At 34.2% G+C, this 20,361-nt stretch overlaps 1 protein-coding gene across 3 annotated transcripts in view; it reads left to right on the plus strand.

Moving 5' to 3' along the window:
• ADAMTS3 (ADAM metallopeptidase with thrombospondin type 1 motif 3) overlaps positions 1-20,361 on the plus strand; it is a 280,780-nt gene that overhangs the window by 251,690 nt on the left and 8,729 nt on the right. For 2 of the 3 annotated variants that reach the window (XM_079152689.1, XM_079152688.1), the window contains exons 13-19: positions 279-454; positions 1,605-1,738; positions 4,075-4,198; positions 7,507-7,587; positions 10,190-10,353; positions 15,594-15,759; positions 18,160-18,292. In XM_079152689.1, the coding sequence (XP_079008815.1) occupies positions 279-454; positions 1,605-1,738; positions 4,075-4,198; positions 7,507-7,587; positions 10,190-10,353; positions 15,594-15,759; positions 18,160-18,292 (978 nt within the window). Of the gene's footprint in view, positions 1-278; positions 455-1,604; positions 1,739-4,074; positions 4,199-6,176; positions 6,261-7,506; positions 7,588-10,189; positions 10,354-15,593; positions 15,760-18,159; positions 18,293-20,361 lie in introns of all 3 variants that reach the window. The other variant, XM_079152690.1, reaches the window with a different exon arrangement.

Below are 20,361 nucleotides of genomic sequence, written 5' to 3' on the forward strand. Positions count from 1 at the left end.
CTTCCTTGTATCTGTATACAGGCTTTTAAGTTCTTTAACATGCTTTTTCCCACATTTAAAATATACGGTTTGAAAAGCCGATTTGAGTTTTGGGGTGCTTTATCCTGCAGCAGAGAGAGAAGGGTGCTTTTGGAAGGGACTGGAATTAGAAAGTATGAGTTCATTCACTTTGTGCTGGCAGCTTAGACGTTCTGGCTTTCTGCCCTCAAGTCCTGTGTCTGCAAGCCTCAACTTGGACCCCAGCCAAACGGCCTTTTTCAATGTTGTCTTTTCTTTAGGCCCATCAATGGTGGTCAGGATTGTCCTGGTGTTAATTTTGAGTATCAGCTTTGTAATACAGAAGAATGCCAAAAACACTTTGAGGACTTCAGAGCACAGCAGTGCCAGCAGCGTAACTCCCACTTTGAATACCAGAATACCAAACACCACTGGTTGCCATATGAACATCCTGACTGTGAGTACAGTCCCGCTCTTTCCTGCTGTGTGGATGGTCACTTCAGAGTTTAAGCTTTGCCAACACCAACCCCTTGGACTCTTGAGCCCAACTTGGTAACTTAGGAAACATGGTGCTAAGCAAGCCTTTCTGTGTTTCCAAGCACAAGGCTTACGTTCTCTCTTCTCTAGAGAGGAAGGAAGGTCCTGGAAAACAGCACTATCCCCATCCCCAGTGAAACGGCCAGTGGGAAGTAACGCCTGGGAGACATGCTGAATTTCCTGATTTAATTGAAATCTTTCTATTAGGAAATGTTTCTGGCTTGGTGTGATCTGTCATTTCAGAATATCTAGAAAAAAATATAGTTCTTTTACAATTGAGTCAGGCAGGACACAAAGAAAGGACCATTATTTAATAACAAAAGGTTCTTCATAATCTTGAACTTTTGTACTCTAAACTAGTTACTAAAAACTATACTCAAAAATTTTCTTTTAAGATTCCACTGACTAAACTTGAATTCTTGATTAAATATATTACTTGTTGCAGCGATAACAGAAAACAGTTCCGTGATTATCACGTGATATAATACACTATTGGATTCAGTTTAAAGCTCTTTCAGAAGAAAGGTGAATGTATATAAGAATTGAAAGTTGTAATGCATTCAGAAGAGATGCATTGTTTTTATTTATTTCGATGAAGTTAGTCACAAAATTTATATTTAATTAATGAGATTTCATAAGAGACAGAAACTCTGCTGGCTGATTGAGTCAGACCAAAGCAAAATACTCTTAGAGTTCTGAACATAGTTAAAACAAAATTTGAATTAGTTTATTGAAGATCTGTGTTGAAATCTAGGGTTGTTGTTCAGCCTGAGTTGACTGGGCCAGTCTTAGTGTGTACCTGTTGTCCCTACTCAAATATTAATAGAGCTCCTTTTCCCTCTCAGAAGTATCCCAGTTTAGATGACAAATCATACATCACTCACACTAAAACAAATATGCCAAATATGCATATTGGCATGTCTGTACTTTTCTTCTGCTGCTTATTTTGTGTATTTATATAGTAGTTGTTTTGTTTTCATATTGAAAACTTTATATTTTAAAAGTAGACTAAACTCTTCACACATTCTGTTTTATGTAAATAGTTAATTTTATCCCCCCTCCGTATGCAGCCAAGAAAAGATGCCACCTTTACTGTCAGTCCAGAGAGACTGGAGATGTTGCTTACATGAAGCAACTGGTACATGACGGAACGCGCTGTTCTTACAAGGACCCATACAGCATATGTGTGCGAGGAGAGTGTGTGGTGAGTTAGGCTTGCTTTCCCAAAGGCTTCCGACGGCACCATGTGATTCTATGTCATAGTAATAGTAATATCATTCATAAGCATACACATCTTTTTTTCAACTGATGCTTATCTGGGAAGTCAGCCTATTTAAAGTTTAGTACACACACACAAAAAAAAATGGTGGAGAAATTGTACCTACTGAAATCAATCTTTGGTCACTAGTAGAATTAAGAATTAAAAAATTTTCCTTATTTTCAGCCAAGTGCCTTTTCTAAATAATGAATGCCTCTAGGCTGACAATACAAGATGGAACAATGCATTTTGCTTTAAACATTTTACTAGTAGTGTCTAACATTAATATACAAGATTTTTTTTAAAAAAACTAAGTGTATTTTTAAAATTGTTTTTTTTTAAAAAGATAATACACTGGTTATGGTGACACGTACTTGCGATTTCAGTGACTCGGGAGGCTGAGTCAGGAGGATCACAAGTTCAAGACGAGCCCCAGCAACTGCAAATCCCTATTCAATTTAGTGAGACCCTCTCTCAAAATAAAAAAATAAGAAGAACCAGGGATGTTTCTCTGTGGATAAGCACCCCTGGATTCAATCTCCATTACCTCCCCCCAAAAAAGGATAATAACAGTATCTCTTTCTCCCTCTTTCACCTTCTAATTTATCCTGAGCTTAAATTTTGAATTCCACATCAGAACAAAATGTAGAGAAACAAACAAACAAAAAAACTGTTTTTTTTGTTGTTGTTTTTATTGTTTTATATAATCTCTCTCTGTTTGTGGTATTGGGTATAGAAACTGCAGGTACTTTACCACTGAGCTAGATCCCTATCCCTGATTTTATTTTGAGACACTGCCTCACTAAATTGACAATGGTGGCTTCAGTCTTGCAATCCTCCTGCCTCAGCCTCCCAAATTTCTGAGATTAGAGGTTTGTGCCACCAAACTCAGTATAATCTCTTTAAAAATGTTCAGGTTCTCAGTTAAATTAACACAAAATTGTGCTTATCAACTGAAACACTGCTCCTCACATCTATTTCCTTATTACTTCCAAGTCTCAAGCGTGCAGATGTCTCATAGTTGAACTAAACTGTCCCTGAAAGTAAATATCTTAGTCCATTCTGTGTTTCTATAGCGAAATACCCCAGATGGAATAATTTATAAAGAAAACATTTGTTTCCCTCATGTATCTGTAAGCTGGGAAGGCCAAAGACATAGCGCCAGCATTGGTTTGGCATCTGATGAAGGACTTCATGGGGCATTATTCCATGGCAGAAGGTGGAAGGGAAAAAGGGCACATTTACCAAAGAGAGCAAGAAACTGACCACACATTAATTTGTCCAGGAAGGCAGAGCCTTCAGGACCTAATTATATCTTATTAGGCCAAGTGTCCTCCAACTGTCACATTAGAGATTGTTTCCAACACATAATTATTGAGAGAATATGTACAGACCATAGGTAGAAGATGTGTCTGGTTAACCTTTTACCTCCCACAAAATCTAATGCATTACCTATGTTGTCATTTCCCTGCCCATTTTCATGCCAAATGTCTGAGTGCAAGGGTATATTGGGTAGCATTATTCTACACCAGTTCATTTAAGGATCTTCCCAGATCAGAAAGCCTCCAGTGGTTCCCTATTAAGTTAATATGAAAATATAAATTACACCTGGTCAAGATTGTCCACAGTCTGTGCTCTGCGAATCCTCCACTGTTCTTCTGCTATCAGGCAACACTGGCTTTCCATTAACTTAAGTATGGCTTTAAATACTGATATCTAAACCCACGTTCCATGAACTTATTCCTTCAATGGCTCTGTTTGGATTTCTCTGCACTCCTAAAATTCTTTTACGCTCTGTGTTCCTTAAGGGCCCTAAGAAAGTCTCTAGCACTTTAATGAAGTTTTGTCTCATATCCTAATTACTTTTTTCTTTTCCTAATTAACTTTTGAAGATGGCACCAATGCACAACTCACTATATTATTATTCATTTTGTACACATGAATGCAACACAGAAAAATAATACAATGCTATCTTTTTTTGTCTCCCCAGCATCAGCTACATCTGTGTTCAAAAAATACTTGTTTGATGATTAAGACAATTTATGATGAGGAAAATACTTCATTAGACTGGGGAAACTCGTCCTTTATTTACTAGAGTACAGTTATTTAACTTCACACTAGTTCTTTAAAAGACTGAGGTGTGAAAAATAAGATTTCAGTGGAAGTTTAGTGTGAACTTACTGACTGTGAGCTGCAATTAAACAAAGGGTCCCCCAGTCTCTGGATGTTGTTTCCTACTTGGCAACATTGAAATCAACCACATTTATATCTTCTCTCCCCAGAAAGTGGGCTGTGATAAAGAGATCGGTTCGAACAAGGTTGAGGATAAATGTGGTGTCTGTGAAGGAGATAACTCCCATTGTCGAACGGTGAAGGGGACGTTTACCAGGACTCCCAGGAAGCTCGGTAAGATGAGGGCCCTTGGGAATCGACATCCTTCACTACAACCTGTGCTTTTTAGGCTTCCTCTTTTAGAAGTACAACATTTTCTCAATAAACATGACCAAAAAGTGTTGGTTCAAATCACTTAAGGAACTATTTTAAAAAATTAAAAATTTAACTAAATTCATACTTCATAGTGTTCATGAGAAAATTATAGACTAAATTCAGATGAGAAACAGTCGATATCAATTATAGTAGTTAGCTAAAAACTGTAATTTTACATTTTTAATAAAATGCAGATATAATCAAAATGAATGGTTATTTTGAATTTCTGTTGCACTTAAATTGTTGATCAAGAGTAATAAAAATTATAAAACTTTAAACATAATCTTTAAAATGTTACTTTAGTTTTACTTCTTTTGATTTTAAAAGTGAACAGTTTTAACCTACATATAAATCTATGAATTTAGTATCTATATTTCCTATACTTTTAAAATGTATACCCTAAACAAAATTGAGATGCACCAAAAATTAAACTAATGTATAATAGCTAATTTTTGTGAACTTTTAGACTTGTTCCACCATCAATAACTTGAAGATAGATACACACTGCAGGTCCAAAAGGTGGAACAAAAAGCTGTCCACATACAACAAATAATATGGAAAAATATTTGTAATTTCATAATATTCATTAGAATATAAGATTTGGATATAAATTCTTATGAAAGTATGTATTACTAAATAGTTTCTTGAGTTTGTAACAAATATTCAAATAGTCAATGAGTATTTATTGGGCAAAGGCTTCTGGGAATTCAGCATTTAAAGATGAATTAGATATGGAGTTTTCTTGAGAAGATTCTCTTGCACCTTCCAAAGCACTTCAGTGTAGTGTCTTACAGAATGATAGAACACAAAACAAAACAAAAACAACCAGAAAAAATCAGGCTGACTCTAAGTTAATTGTCATAATAACGTTGTAATTTTTCATTTCGTAGAAGAAAAAATGTATAAAATAGTTGTCATCCCAATGGAAAATTCTCATAGTCCTTTTTGCTCCTGTAACATGGTAGACACCCAACTCAAGCCATTTCCATGCACATTAGCTTTGCTGCATATTCAAATGTACTTCCCTTAGTCATTCCCTAGACTAGTTATTGGTGTCTTAGCTATTCCTGTGTGATAAATTACCATGCTTTGTACTTTGAAAATGGTTAAAACACAAATACTGCTATTTCTGACTGATGGTATTATTTTAATAAAGGAAAAAGAATTCAAAATATAAGAATGTGTGTATGCATGCAAGTGTATATATGTGTGTATATACACACATGTCTAGGTGAAATGAAGTGTGATTTTCTCCATCTTCCTGTGAAATCATGAACTACATTTGCTTTATTGGAGTTATATGTTATTATTTTGTTAGGGATATAAAATAATTTTTTTTCAGAGTGAATTAATGTAAGGAAAAAAAGTTTTTGCCACTATCATTCATTCTATTTTATATGCAATTATAAGGTAGTGATACTGTTTTTCAGATACCACAAAAACTGTGCTAAACCTGCGAATTAATGTCAAAAGAACATGAGAAAGTGTTCATCGTTCATACAGATTCAAAGTGTTCAAAGATATTCTAACATCCATTTCTGTGTACGAATGTTATCATCATAGTCATTCAATAGACTAATTAACCTTTTCCAACAGGGAAACATTTAAGCAAGAGATGCCATAAAGAATTCAAGTTGCTGGAAAATGAAATCTGCAAGTATTCAACTTCAAATCACCTACATCATTTTTCATTCATGCTTAGTCTTATGTTCATTGACTATTAAGTTTGTTGGCCTTAGCTAACTATTAAAAATGCATTTTATTTCAACATATAAAACCATAGAACATATTTTATATCTTATGAAATATATAGAGAGAGAGCTTATGGCATAGTCAATGAAACAGCAAGACTTTGATAAACACGAAACCTCCACTAATTAAAGACATTCTATTTAAGGGAAGACAAGAGGCGCTTTCACTTTACCCAGAGGAGCTCGTAATATTTCTCTTGCTGAAACAAGAGAAGCTAAAAATGTATTGGGTAAGTTGTACCAAATTGCAGAAAGATGGGCATCCATAAATGGTATCAAGCTGTTTTGCTATAGCTAGCATCTTGAGCATGTTACTTATAGCCATTGCGTACTCAGACAAACATGGTACATTTCATGTGTTGGACTTTACAGTAACCTAGGTGCTGAAAATGCTGATCCCCCAATGACTACTTCATTTACTTAGGACACTAATAAATATTGGAAAAAATTTAAATAAATGTACCCATAGGTACATATTAATGATACATAGGCAAATGACCAAAAATTTTTTTTCCCAAAAACTTCAACAGTTGTGTATTGATAACTGAATTTCTATCAATACTCATTTCTGTATTATATGAATGAGATGTTTCACAATATATTAAAAGGGTAGGTTGCATGATCTTCCTATAGTCATTTATTTTTGGTGGAAATAGATACACCTTGGTTTATTGAACTGACTATTGATGGTTTATAGTTAAAGATGTTAATCTTCAGTGATCTTAAGATAATTTTCAGGATGTGCTATATTGTTTGTCATATGTGACATTGACAGTAATAGCAATGATGCCTGACTTTAAAACCCAAACAATCAATTGATTTTATGATTTCTGGCTTAAAAGTTCAAGTTAGGGGGCATGTAAAGACAATTCATGACATAACTTCTACACATTTTTTAATTAAATGGTTTGGTCAGACCTACATGTATTTTAAAACAGTCTATCATAAAATGTGATAAGCCTTATAAATAATTGCTGATCACAAGAAAAATAAAATCTTCTCACCTGTTTTTCTTTTGTAATTTGGTAACTTGCCACTGGGTTTTTAAAAATAATTTGGAGGCAGATAAAATATTTGAAGAAGTTCACTATTAAAAACGTGCACTAAAAATTGGCCCCACTTACAAAGTATGATTTAGGAAACTAAAATCCCATAGAGGCACACATGAAAGTATAGTATTTGCCTGAATTATTGTTGACACAATTTATAGGTCAACACAAGCTTAGATGACTAATAAGTTGGTAACAAGATTAACTTTTTCCCCCCTCTTTACTTTAAAAACAAAAGTTTTCCTCTAATCTCATGGAGGATGTCACAAAAGCTACCAGTGCTTCAAAGTTAATTTCTGAAACTGCTTCTTTCAGTTTATGGATGCCCTCTTCTGCATGCAGGAGTAGTAAGAGTGTAGTGCTCAACTAACCATGGTTATTGCTTTTGTTTTCTTTGCTTTCTCCATTATTTACCACACATGCAAAGGGTACCTTAAGATGTTTGATATACCCCCTGGGGCTAGACATGTGTTAATCCAAGAAGACGAGGCTTCTCCTCATGTTCTTGGTAAGTGTTTGTGTCTGCTGGCACTGCTTTAGACATGCACGCAAACCTTGAAATGTCAAAGAAATCATATATATATATATATATATGTATATATAAGTATATATACATATATATATATATATGCCAGAGTCAAAATTATATGTAAATGAATCTTATGTGGAGTTTTGTCATTTTGTCATTTTTCTCAACCATTCTCACTTTAAAACAAGAAACATCCCAATAGAAAACTTTAATTTTTGAAAATAAGGCTGTTTCATGATTACATAGAGGAAAAAAAAAACTTGACAAGTGTGTACTTATTATGCAATTTTTCTCTGTTTTAAGGATTGTGAAAAATATAGGAAAGTGTTATAAATTAAGGAATAATATCAGAAAAATTCATCATATTCATGTGGACAAATGAGTTCTGACATTTGATGCCATACTGTATATATCCCCTTATTTTCTTTACATTTTAAGTTGTTTGACTGAAAAGCAACCACAGGAGAAATCTGCTAGTCTAATGTTAAATTTTCCTAATATTTAATGTGTCCAGTTTTGATTGGCATGTGGATCTATTTGTATTGGATGATTACAATTGCTCAAAGAAGATCCTTTTCCTTTTTTGAGAGGATTGTGTACAAATGTCAGTTTAAAGGAGTTTGTTTTTATAGTGTGTGTACAAATATAAACAACGATCATATTCCTTAGCCTATTAAAGCACAAAGATTTCTGAAACTAAGGTAACATTGCCAACTGCATGAAAATTTGTAGTAGATTTTCATGTGTGCCTTAAAAAATAATGAATTTTTATGGTGCTACATAGAATTGAGTTTTAAAAATATTTGTATTATAGTCACTACTAGATGCCACAACCTCCTAGCAGTCAGCCATAGTTCCTTCCCCAGTGTTTAAGAATCTTTATTTAGAATTCAGATTATTATCCTTAGGAAAACTAGATGAGTGTAAAAACTCAAGAGGAATAAATGAATTAAATTAAGATTACTTATATTTTCTAAACATCAGTAATAGTAGTAAATTATGAACTTTTTAAACTTATCATTATATGACACATACCTCCTAAAATTAAAATATAATTTATTTTTATCCACTAGAGAAGTTCTTTATTTGATAATATATAGATATATAATGCAATTAATAATTCTATCAACAGCAAGCAGTTTTTTCTAAGTAGGTGACATAGCCTTGGAATTTTGCAATCATCAGAACTTAAATTATTGGCCTAAAAATCTGTTCAACTATGTTAGGTAGCTCTAAATATTTTGACCAGTTCTGAAGAGATATACTGTAAAGAAGTAATCATGTTTTATGGTATACTAACATAAATGGTTTATATTAATTATAGGAGAAGTACCCATTACTTTCAAATGTTCTGGGCTTTCTTTTTTATTATTTATTTTTAAATTTTTTACAGACTACACTTTGATTCATTATACACAAATGGGGTACATCATTTCATTTCCATGGTTGTACATGATATAGATTCATACCATTTGTGTAATCATACATGTACATAGGATAACGACATCTGTCTCATTCCACCATTTTTTATACCCACCTCCCTTTCATTTCCTTCTACATAATCCAAAATTCCTCCATTCTTCTCTCACTCCCCACACCTTCCCACCCCCATTATATATCATTCTTCACTTACCAGGGAAAACATTAGGCCTTTGGTTTTTTGGGATTGACTTATTTTATTTAGCATGACATTCTCCAATTCCATCCATTTATTTGCAAATGCCATAATATTTTTATTCTTTGTGGCTGAATAATATTCCATTGTGTATATGAAATACAAAGAACCCAATCAATAAATGGGCCAAGGAACTGGACAGACACTTTATAGAAGAAGACATACAGGCAATTAATAAATATATGAAAAAGTGTTCAACATCTCTAGTAATTAGAGAAATGCAAATTAAAACAACTCTAAAATTTCATCTTACTCCAATTAGGATGGCTATTATCAAGAACACAAACAATAATAGATGTTGGCATGGATGTGGGGAAAAAGGCACACTTTTCCATTGCTAGTGGAGTTGCAAATTGGTGCAGCCATTCTGGAAAGTAGTGTGGAGAATCCTCAGAAAACTTGGAATGGACCCACCTTTGAACCCAGTTATCTCACTCCTCGGTTTATACCCAAAGGACTTAAAATCAGCATACTACAGTAATGCAGCTACATCAATGTTTATAGCAGCTCAATTCATAATAACTAGATTGTGGAACCAACCTAGATGCCCTTCAACAGATGAATGGATAAAGAAACTGTTCTGGGCTTTATGAGGAAGTGTTTAGGATGACTAAGTTAAGAACCCTTAACCTCTTTGACAATGTTTTCAAATGGGAATATTTGTAAACATTACTTTTGCCTCTTTTACCATCTTGCCATTGTTTTTGACGGTTAGGCATGCTTCTTTAGAATTTTGATTGCCTAATGAAGGAAATGGGAATAATATTAGAACTAACACTCATATTTATTGCTGGATACCAATGAAGGAACACAGTGACTGGTGTATAGAAGAGGATAGACTTACTATGGATCTTCAACATGGTAAATGATAAAGTATATGCCGGTTACTTATTTTCCTTTCCTTAGCTATTAAGAATCAGGCTACAGGCCACTACATTTTAAATGGCAAAGGGGAGGAAGCCAAGTCACGAACCTTCATAGATCTTGGTGTGGAGTGGGATTATAACATCGAAGATGACATCGAAACTCTTCATACTGATGGACCCTTACATGATCCAGTTATTGTGTTGGTATGTGACATTACAGGTCATTATGTAGTTGATTTAGTTTATAATTTTATAATTAGTTTATCAGAAAACAATTTTACCTTGGACATTGAATATGTATTTGCTGGTTTGTTATAATTTCATTTACCTCCACTCTTTAACATTATCATTTACATACATTATAAATTGATTCAAATATTATTATGATTTTGACTTAACCAGTTGTCTTTTAAAGACAAGAAATGAAAAAGTAGGTTTTCATATTTAACAAAAACTTTACCATTTCTAATACTCTTTCTTTCCTTGTCAATCTGACTTTCCACCTAGTATCATTAACCTTCAGGACAGAGAGCTTCACATAGCATTTCTCATAGTGTGGGTATACTAGCAAAGAATTCTCTCAGCTTTTAATAATCTGAAAATATTATTTCACCCTCATTTTTGAAGGCTATCTTCTTCACTAGATAAGGAATTTGGGGTTCCTGTTGTTTTTTTTTTAATTTTGTTTTTTTCTTTAAGCATTTTAAAAATGTCTTTTTGTTCTTATAGGGAATTCGAGGGATTTGGTGGCTAAGCAAAGAAAAAGATATGGCCACAGGTAGCATTAGCTCCTAGTAACTTTATTTTGGTGAGGTCATAGCAGGTTTGCAAGTGGGGATACCACCCAAAGGAGAAAAGGGCAAAGGAACTTAGGGGGGAAAAGGAAAGGAGGTATTTTATCAGTCTTGTACTACTGTGACCAAAAGACCTGACAAGAACAATAGGAGGAGGAAAAGTGTATTTTGGTACATGGTTTTAAAGATTCAGTCTTTGGTGGGCTGACTCTATAACTCTGGGGCAAAGGTGAGCTTCTCAGGAAACTCAGGACATGTTATCCACAAGCAGAGGAAGAGCTGCTCCCTCACCAAGGACAAAATATAAAGGGACTTACTTCCTCCAGGTACACCCTACCTGCCTACAGTTACTGCCCAGTTAATCCATTTCAGTGATTAATCTACTGAGTAGGTTACATCTCTAATAATCTAATCATTTCACCTCTAAATCTTCTTGCATTGTCTCACACATGAGCTTTTGGAGGACACCTTGCCTAAACCGTAACAGTAGGAAACACGGTGGTGGGGGGTGTCTACCTGTCTCAAAGATGTCACTGAGCAGCACTGGAAAGTCCATAGCTCAGAGAGCTCCTAAGGGTAGTGGTAGTGGGATTCTTACAGTCACAAGGTCTTATTTATACCTAGCAGATGTTTCACAGAGGTACGCCAAGCAGGCAGGCTCTAAGTCACTGAGACTTTGTTTTCTTTTATTGTATAACAGTTTGAGTAAGATACACATAGTTAGTGGTGTTCTTTGTATCATTCTTGGAGTTCACTGAGAATCTTGACTTTGTGGGTTAATGTTTTCACCAAATCTGGCTAAATTTTTTATTATAACTTTAAGTTATTTGCCTACATACCATCTTTCTCTTTTCTACTCATGGGACTTATTTACATGCATGTTAAACAAATTGAAATTATTCCAAAAGTCTAAAGCTGCATTGATTCTTTTATAATCTTTTCTAAAATATTTTTCAGATTGGATAATTTGTTGAGATCTGTTTAAACTCACTATTTCTTATGTGACCTCCAATCTGTCCTTAAGCCTGTCTGGTAAATCCTTCATGTCAATTCATCAATGGTTCCTTTCTTTCCCAGGATTGATTTTTCTTCTTTGTTCTTTCTTCTTCTTTGTTCTTTCTTCTTTCTTCTCCTCCTCCTCCTCCTCTCCGCCTCCTCCCTACTTTCTTCTTCTTCTCTATCATTTTCACATATATTGGCTCATTATGTCTAACATATCCTTTAAGTTCTGAATATTCATGTTATCTGATCTGCTGACTGATTTTTTTCTCATTGATTATGGATCACATTTTCCTGCTTCTTATAATTTCTCTTTATTTTTCACTGGACATTATGGATGATCAATTGTGAAGTGTTTGGTGGTTTCACTTTTTTCAGCAGGCAGTTAGATCTTTGCAAGATCCTCCTGATCCTTTGAGATCTAGTTAGGATTGGTTGATTTCAATTTAGTCCTTACTTTTATGGCATGGTATTTGGGGGGCCTTAACCTAACACCTCAGGTGTTGGTAAGGTCCTTCACCCTGCTGGGTAAAAGCTGCTAGGACTATCCTCCCTGTCCAATGTCTGGTTCTTTGTCCCACTCCTGGTCATTGATAAAGCACAGGGCATTTTGGCCGTGGGCATGAACAGACCAGCCCTTAGTGAAGAACCTGAGCAGCTTCTAGACCCCCGCTCCATGCCACCATTCTTCAGGCCCTGCCCTGGAATTCTAAACTCTGACTCTGGCCCCTGTCTGGAGGCAAGACCAAGCTTGTTTCTTTCCTCACAGGGATCATTGTCCTTTAGCATTGTTATCTGTTGACCAAAAAAAAGTTTCCTTCTATTTTCTGTCCACTTTTATGGTTTTTAATATTAGGAAAACAACTTTATTACTCCCTCATGAATGAATGTAGAAAATAGTTTTTGGATTTGAAATGCATTGTTGGAGTCTATATACATTGATTGGATTCCATATTTTTAAAAATTATACTAATCTAAAACCAAATTTTCCCACTCAATTTTAAGTCTCTTTTTCTTTGGGAATTATTTCCCTTTTCGAATGTCTATTCAAATCTTGCCATTGCTAAAGTAAATTGACATTTTTTCTTTTTTGAGTTTCAGGACTTCTTTATACTCAATAAGTCTTCTGTGAAATATATGATTTGTAAATATTTTCTTCCAGTCCATAGCTCCTTCTTAGAAGTTTCTTAGTATTTTAGCATTACTGGAATCCAATTTATTGTTATTATTGTTATTTTTTTTTCTTTTAAGCATTGAGTTTTTGGTGTTATAGAAGTATTATTTTTCACCTAATATGGTATCAAAACAATTTCTCCTACTTTTGTTCTTGTAAAAGTTTTATAGTTTCACATTTAGCATTAGGTTTATGAAGCATTTTGAGCTAATTTGTGTAAAATGATGTGTTCTTATTTTTGCATATTGATAGAAATATAATTTGTCTATCATTGCAAAACAAATTACCCCAAATACAGTAACTAAATACAAGCAAAATTTATCCCATAGTTTATGAAGCTTGTGTATCTGAAAGCAGCTTACCCGACAAGTCCTGGCCCAAGGAATCTCATGAGTTGCTCTTCACTGTGACTACAGTCACCTTAAGGCTTGATGTGGTGACGGTGCTTCCAAGTTCAGCCACATGGTCCTCAAAGGCCTCAGAAGATTGTTCCCAAGCTTTTCTATGTGGTGTCTAGCAGACCTCCATTTCTTTCCAACTCAGCCTCTCCACAGGCTGCTTAAGTGTCCCTAGGACATGGCACTGACCTCTGCTGAAGCAAACAATTCAAGTGACAGAAAAAGTGAGACAGTGCAACCAAGAGAGACATAATCTTAGACATATTTTTAAAACCAATACTGCATTCAATTTGATGAAAAGACTACCTTTTCGCTATTAAATTTGCTTTTTATTTGTATCAAATATTAATTGTCCAAATTTATGTGAAATTATTTCTGAACCATCATTCTGTCTCATAGGTTAGATAATTGTATAGTAAAAATATAAACTAATCGAAATTCTGTTTACATCATTTAAAGTTCAAATGATTGGAGAACAGAAGTTCTTTTTTTGTTGTTGTTATATAATTACATTCCTTTTTAGCAACTTGGAGTTCTGATCCATAACTACCTTCTTGAAGCTCTGCCCACTGATTATGATATAGCCACAGGAACAAGATTTGTAGCCAAAAGGATTGGATTGTAGTTAGGTTGTGCTCTATTGCCATGACCAGTTCCTCTCTAAAGAACAGGAACCCCAGGCTTGGAGCCCTGGAGGATGCCTTTCGAGGCTGAACAAATTAGATATCTGGCTAGAGTGTGAAAGTTGGGATTTGACTTTTAATGCTATTTCAAACCAAAGACCCAGGAGAAAAGAAAATGGAACCTGGGTAACTAGAACCTGCACCCCAGTGGGTTTATTGGTTTCTCAGACAAAAGCTGTTTTTAAGAGTTCAGTTTAAAATTCCACTTATTTATCCCTCTGCATAATTGGTATAACCCCATTAAAGATATAATGAAAATCAATTAAAATATTTTTTCCTTTTTAAAAACACTTTTTTTTGCTCTAAATAAAACTGAAAGACAAATAACAAACTGAGAAAATGTTTGCAATTCTTATTACAAAAAAGTATTAATATTTTTAGTGCATAGATTGTTCAGAAAATACATAGCTACTTGTAACAATAAAAAGAGAACTATGATCATGCAGCACACAGTAGACAAAATACAAGTGAGTCATAAATGTAGGAGGTTAAACTCCATTAGTTGTCAAATAAATAATTAAAATAATGGTCTTCTCTCCCATTCAATTGATTCAGATAAAGATTATATATAATTCTAATTGAGGGCATTTTCATGTACTCCATCCTGGGATGTAACAGTTGTTCTAACCCTTCTTGAAGGCCACTCACCAGTCTCAAAAGAACTATGAAGAGTGTACAAAAGAAAAACAGAAATCCCCATAAAGGTGGAAACAATTTCTAATCCAGACAATATTCATTATTAAGTAAATGGTTAAATAATATATGCTTTTAGTATTCAAAGCTAAGCTGACATTTCAAACATGTTTTCTAAAAATATCTGCTATCTTGGAAAATACACATGACATATTAAGTGAAATAAACAGGGCCAAGAAAAGTATTTATGTCTACACACACACACACACACACACACACACACACACTGGAATTAACTTGAGGGATTATCCCAAACTAATAAAAGTGACTTTGATTTTGTTTGGTTCTGTAGAATTGTGACTGATTTTTATTTTCTTTATATTTCTCTGTAATACATTGCTTTCTGGAGGGAACATTATTGTCTTTATCATTATAACAAAACAGTTTGTTATAAACTTCAAAATGTACTAAGGAAATGGTATACTTTAAGAAAACCTGTAGTGAATCCTATACAGTTAGTTTTATAATAGAACTCTTACTCTTGGGTATATGCATTTTCAATATTATTGTGTTCAGTCTTATACATTTGCATTTTTTTAAATAGTGCACATTTGCACTTGAATTGACAGAAATAAAAACATATTTAAGAAACTATTAGAAAGTTTTCCAGTTTCGATATGAACAATTTTCTGAAATATTTATAAATTTTCACTCAAAACTTAACTCTCAGTTGATTTACATATGCATTTCACATGTGCCTTAGATTATACCTCAGGAGAATGATACCCGCTCTAGCCTGACATATAAGTATATCATTCATGAGGACTCTGTACCTACAATCAACAGCAACAACGTCATCCAGGAAGAACTAGATACTTTTGAGTGGGCTCTGAAGAGTTGGTCTCAGTGTTCCAAACCCTGTGGTGGAGGTAACAATTGAACACATTTATTATATTAAAATGCAATTCACACAAAAGCCAATCCCTCTTCTACTTTAAGAGTTTTCTCTAATTGAGGCTGCAATCTGAGAAACAACTAATATACATCCAAAACATGAGTACAAAACACTTTTCCTGAAATCTCAGAATCAGCTTAGGAGAGGGGTCTCTCCACCAGTGGTAGACCTTAAAAGCCACTTGCTCATCTGTCTGGATCATTATGGCTTATGTTCCCTATAGTGGAACCTTAATCACTTCGCTCTTCTGAAATTCTGGAACTCCCCCAAATTCAGTGTACTCTGGTTATGACCTTTTTCTCTACTTTTACTTTCTATATCTATGCTTTTATTTTCTATTAGTGTTAGTAATAAAGAACTATCAGTTAACTATGATAATATAACTGATTATGCTGTGTATTTGGAACCAGCTGCTATTCTGAATGTTTTAAATATATGAGATTGGTACTGTTTTTATTTCTATCATACTGATGGTGTAACTGCTGAACAGGGAAGGTAAGTAATTCGACCAGGGTGGTAGGATTCAAACCCAGCTACCCTGGCTTCAGGCACACACTCTTCCTCACTACCCTCTGCTGCCTCTCTGCTTCTCCCGAGTAAATCCATGAAGCTGAAGCTATGCTCAGTGTTTATCATTTTCTCCCTTCATTCATTCCTCTCATTCTGAACAACAAATGCTTGAGGATCAAGTTGACCTAGACAAAATTCTCCTCCACAGGCAGGAGAAGGTGAGGGACTGTCACAAAAATAACTCTGAATAATTGAGAATAAAGAGAATTTGTTTATAAAAGGGACTTCTTGTGTAAATCATTTATTTTACAATTTAAAATTCAAGAATATAGTCCCCAAGTGTTTCTGGAGGGGGCATTAAGTGTTTTCAGTTACTTATTAAATATGACACTTAAACATTTCAACTGTACAGGTGCTTACTTAATTTCCATCCTCCCTTCTGCTATATATTCAGCATCAGTGTGGTCCTAAGATTTGTCCGACCTTCTTAACAGACCACATCTGTTTCTTCCTCTCCAGGCTTGCTTCACTGTTTTAGAAGGGAAGATTGAAGCAGTAGCCTCTTAATTAGTTGTCTAACTTTGATTTTCTACTCTTCTTTTACTTCAAGGGTAATTTTCTTAAAGGAATGAGTAGAGCTATATTATTTTCCTACCTAAAATCCTGTAGTCTTCTAATGTTGCCTGGAAGATAAATCATTTAAATAGTTCTTGCCAAAAGTGAATAACCTGAATCTCATCATTAGGAGACAATAAAACCCAAATTGTGGGACATTTTTCAAAACTCTTGACTTATACATTTCAAAAATATTAAATGCCATGAAAAACAAAAGGGGTTAAGAAACTTCCTGATTGATGGAGGCTAAAGAGACATGTCGGTTTCCTTGATGGGAAAAACATTGCTGTAAATAATATTATAAGGGCAATTAACAGTTTTTCAACATGGTCTGCATATTAGATAACAATTAAATGTCAAATTTTTTGATTTTTAAGAATTATATTGTCAATATGGAAGACAATATACTTGTTGCAAAATTTCTTAAACTTATTCTCAAATAGTGCAAGAAAAAAATTACCTGTGTAGTAAATTGTGTATAAAGATATATGCAAAATGCGATGACATAGTAGCAAATTAATCTTACTAAATATTTCCTTACAACTTTTTTTGTAAGTTTAAAATTTTTGAATTATTATTATTATTTTTTTTTTTTTAACAAATGTTGGGAGACCTCCTCAACTATTCCCTATGATTTTCAGGATAAATTCCAAACACTGGTCTAGTGCTCAAGGCATCCAAGATCTGATCCTTCCTCATCTCCTGCCTCTTCATACATGACATGTCAGCCATGTGAAGCACCTGCCTTTCTAATTGTGCTTCATTTCTTTTACCCCATACCACTGGAAGTTCAAGATTCTGCTCAAGGAAGTGCTGAGCTTGCATGCTTCCCCTGCCCCTCCTCCGGCTGAGCTGGAGGCCTTTCCCTCCATGTCTCTTTGGCGCCCTCTGCAGAAAGTTACACACATAGCTCCATAAAAGCCTGTGCTACTAGGCACTGATGATCCCAATGCTTTTATTCATAGCTGTCTCTCACACTAGACTGTACTTATTCAGTCCCAGTTCTCTAGCCAGTGCACAGTTGCCGTTTCATAATTCATAATACTTGTTAAACTTAGGCTCTGAGCTAGCATTTTTTCACTTTAAATTTACTTTAAGTGAAAGTGATAGGCTCTAACACCTAGTGCAGTACCTTGCTTAGTGTATGTACTCAGATATTTATTAGGTAAATGAATGAATATACAAATGAATTAATATATAATGGCATGACTAAGTAATAAAAGTCAAAGAAGTTTATTTTCTTTTCCAGGTTTCCAGTACACTAAATACGGATGCCGTAGGAAAAGTGATAATAAGATGGTTCATCGTAGCTTCTGTGAGGTCAATAAAAAGCCAAAACCTATTAGACGAATGTGCAATATTCAAGAGTGTACACATCCGCTGTAAGCATATATTTTAACCATCATATCCTGAGGTCAAAATTAGGGTTTAAATGTCTTTAGCTCTTTTTAATTTTAAATTTGTTTTTAATCAAAACTTTACATGTACCTGGTTTAGTCAAGTCATTTAATAAGAATTGTTTATAAAACTGTGGTTCCCTACCTTTCTGTATGTTCCTGTTCTTAAAACATAACCACTTTCAGATTTTACATTTCTTTTGATATTGGTAATCACTTGTTTCTATCTCTTTAAGAAAAAATCTTTTTGTTTCTACTACTTGCATTTGGTGGGGGCAGCATTCTATATTATATTGAATTTCTACTATAGAACTTGAGGAATTATTTTTTTTTCCACAGCACCCATCAACCACACTTATTCCTTCCTCAATACTTCCAATGTTGATGTATCTTTTGTTGATATTAATATCCAGGGCTTAGATTCTTTTAACATGTCTCTCTTCTAACTGCCAAGTCACATAGTATACTAAGTTTCCTTTCTTGTAGAACTGTAAAGGAAGGTCTTTGTTTTTGTGTTTGGTCTTCTACTTTTCATGAATCCGTGCTTAAACTTTCTTCCTTAAGTATTAGCACCTCTAAATGCTAAACACTCAAGAATCCTGAAACTTTTCTCTTAATAGAGACAGGTGAACTCTGCATCTTACTTCAGCCTGGACTTCAACCCAGCTTTCATCCTGGTGATTTCTGCTGCCCCTCTCTTCTAGGAGAGCTTCTCTTTCCTGCCTTGGCTGTTTTCTCATCTCTTGGTTCATATATTCATTCTAGTAGATTCTCTCTGGAGTTTCAGGGGAAAAACAGATTCAAACTAAAATGCCTTATATAAAAATTAAATTCTTAGATACCCAGAAAGAGTATATAAGGGGTTAAAGTATAAGATTATGAAAGATGTCTTTCTTCTACTGTCACCCTTGATCACTTGGAGTCACACACATATTTATATAATTCTACACTATATTTTCTTTTGAACACATCATTCCCTTGTTTGCTAGACTCCAGTATTGCTGTTGAAAAATTAGTGGTAATTCTGATTCTGAGTTCTATCTTTGTGGCCTGTTTTTGTCTTTCAAATTCCTAGGGTCTTTTCTCATCCATTGCAATGTGTATTTGAAGACTTTTTAGTTGACAAGTGATGATCATGTATACTTATGGGGTAAAATATATTTTGATATGGAATGATAAAATCAAGCTAATTATTTTCAAATTACATCATTTTTGTGTGTGAGTTGTGTGAACATTTTATGATCTGCTCTTAACAATTTTGAAATATACATTATATTAACTACAATCAGGATCCTGTGAGTAGACTTTAGTCTTACTAACTGAAACTTTGTATCCTTTGACCAAGGTCTTTGCACTCCCTTCTGTTCCCTGCCCCGCATCCACTCCCTGATAGTCACCATACTATTCTTCACTCTGAGTTCTACTTGTTCAGATTGCACATATAAGTGAAATCATGCAGCCTTAGATGTAATAATCATGTGCCTGACTTATTTTACTTGCCCTCCAGGTTCATCCATGTGGTTAAAAATGGCAGCTGTTGATCTTTTAAAATATAAAACCAATGTCTTTCATCTCTAGGAGATTTTCTTTGAAAACTTTCATTTTTCACTGTTCTTTCTTTTTGGGACATTTGCTATTAAGACTAATCATCAATTATTTCTTTCTCAAGATATTTGATTATTTCATACATATAATATTTTATCGCTTTGGGAATAGTAAATATTATTTCCTTTTTCATGCTTTATTTCTTTTGAGTCCCTCCATTCATCTGGTTAATCAGTGAGTATGTTAATTGTGACATACTATTTATTTGTTCTTTCCAAAGTTATTTTCCCTTTACCTTTTTTTCTTGCCATAGATGTGAGGTACTGAAATATAAAAAGGCAGAACATTATTACACTAGTCTGTCAAACTGGTAGTGAAATGTATTATAATAACTAGACTAGGGAATATTCTCTCAGTTTTGATGACCATACTAGTCACTCTTATTTAAAGACAAAGATTATATAAGAAGTGTATTTTGGAAACCATTTTTATGTCTGAACTTAACAGGG

Source organism: Sciurus vulgaris (genome assembly GCF_902686455.1).
Source record: "Sciurus vulgaris genome assembly, chromosome: 9".
NCBI lineage: Eukaryota > Metazoa > Chordata > Mammalia > Rodentia > Sciuridae > Sciurus > Sciurus vulgaris.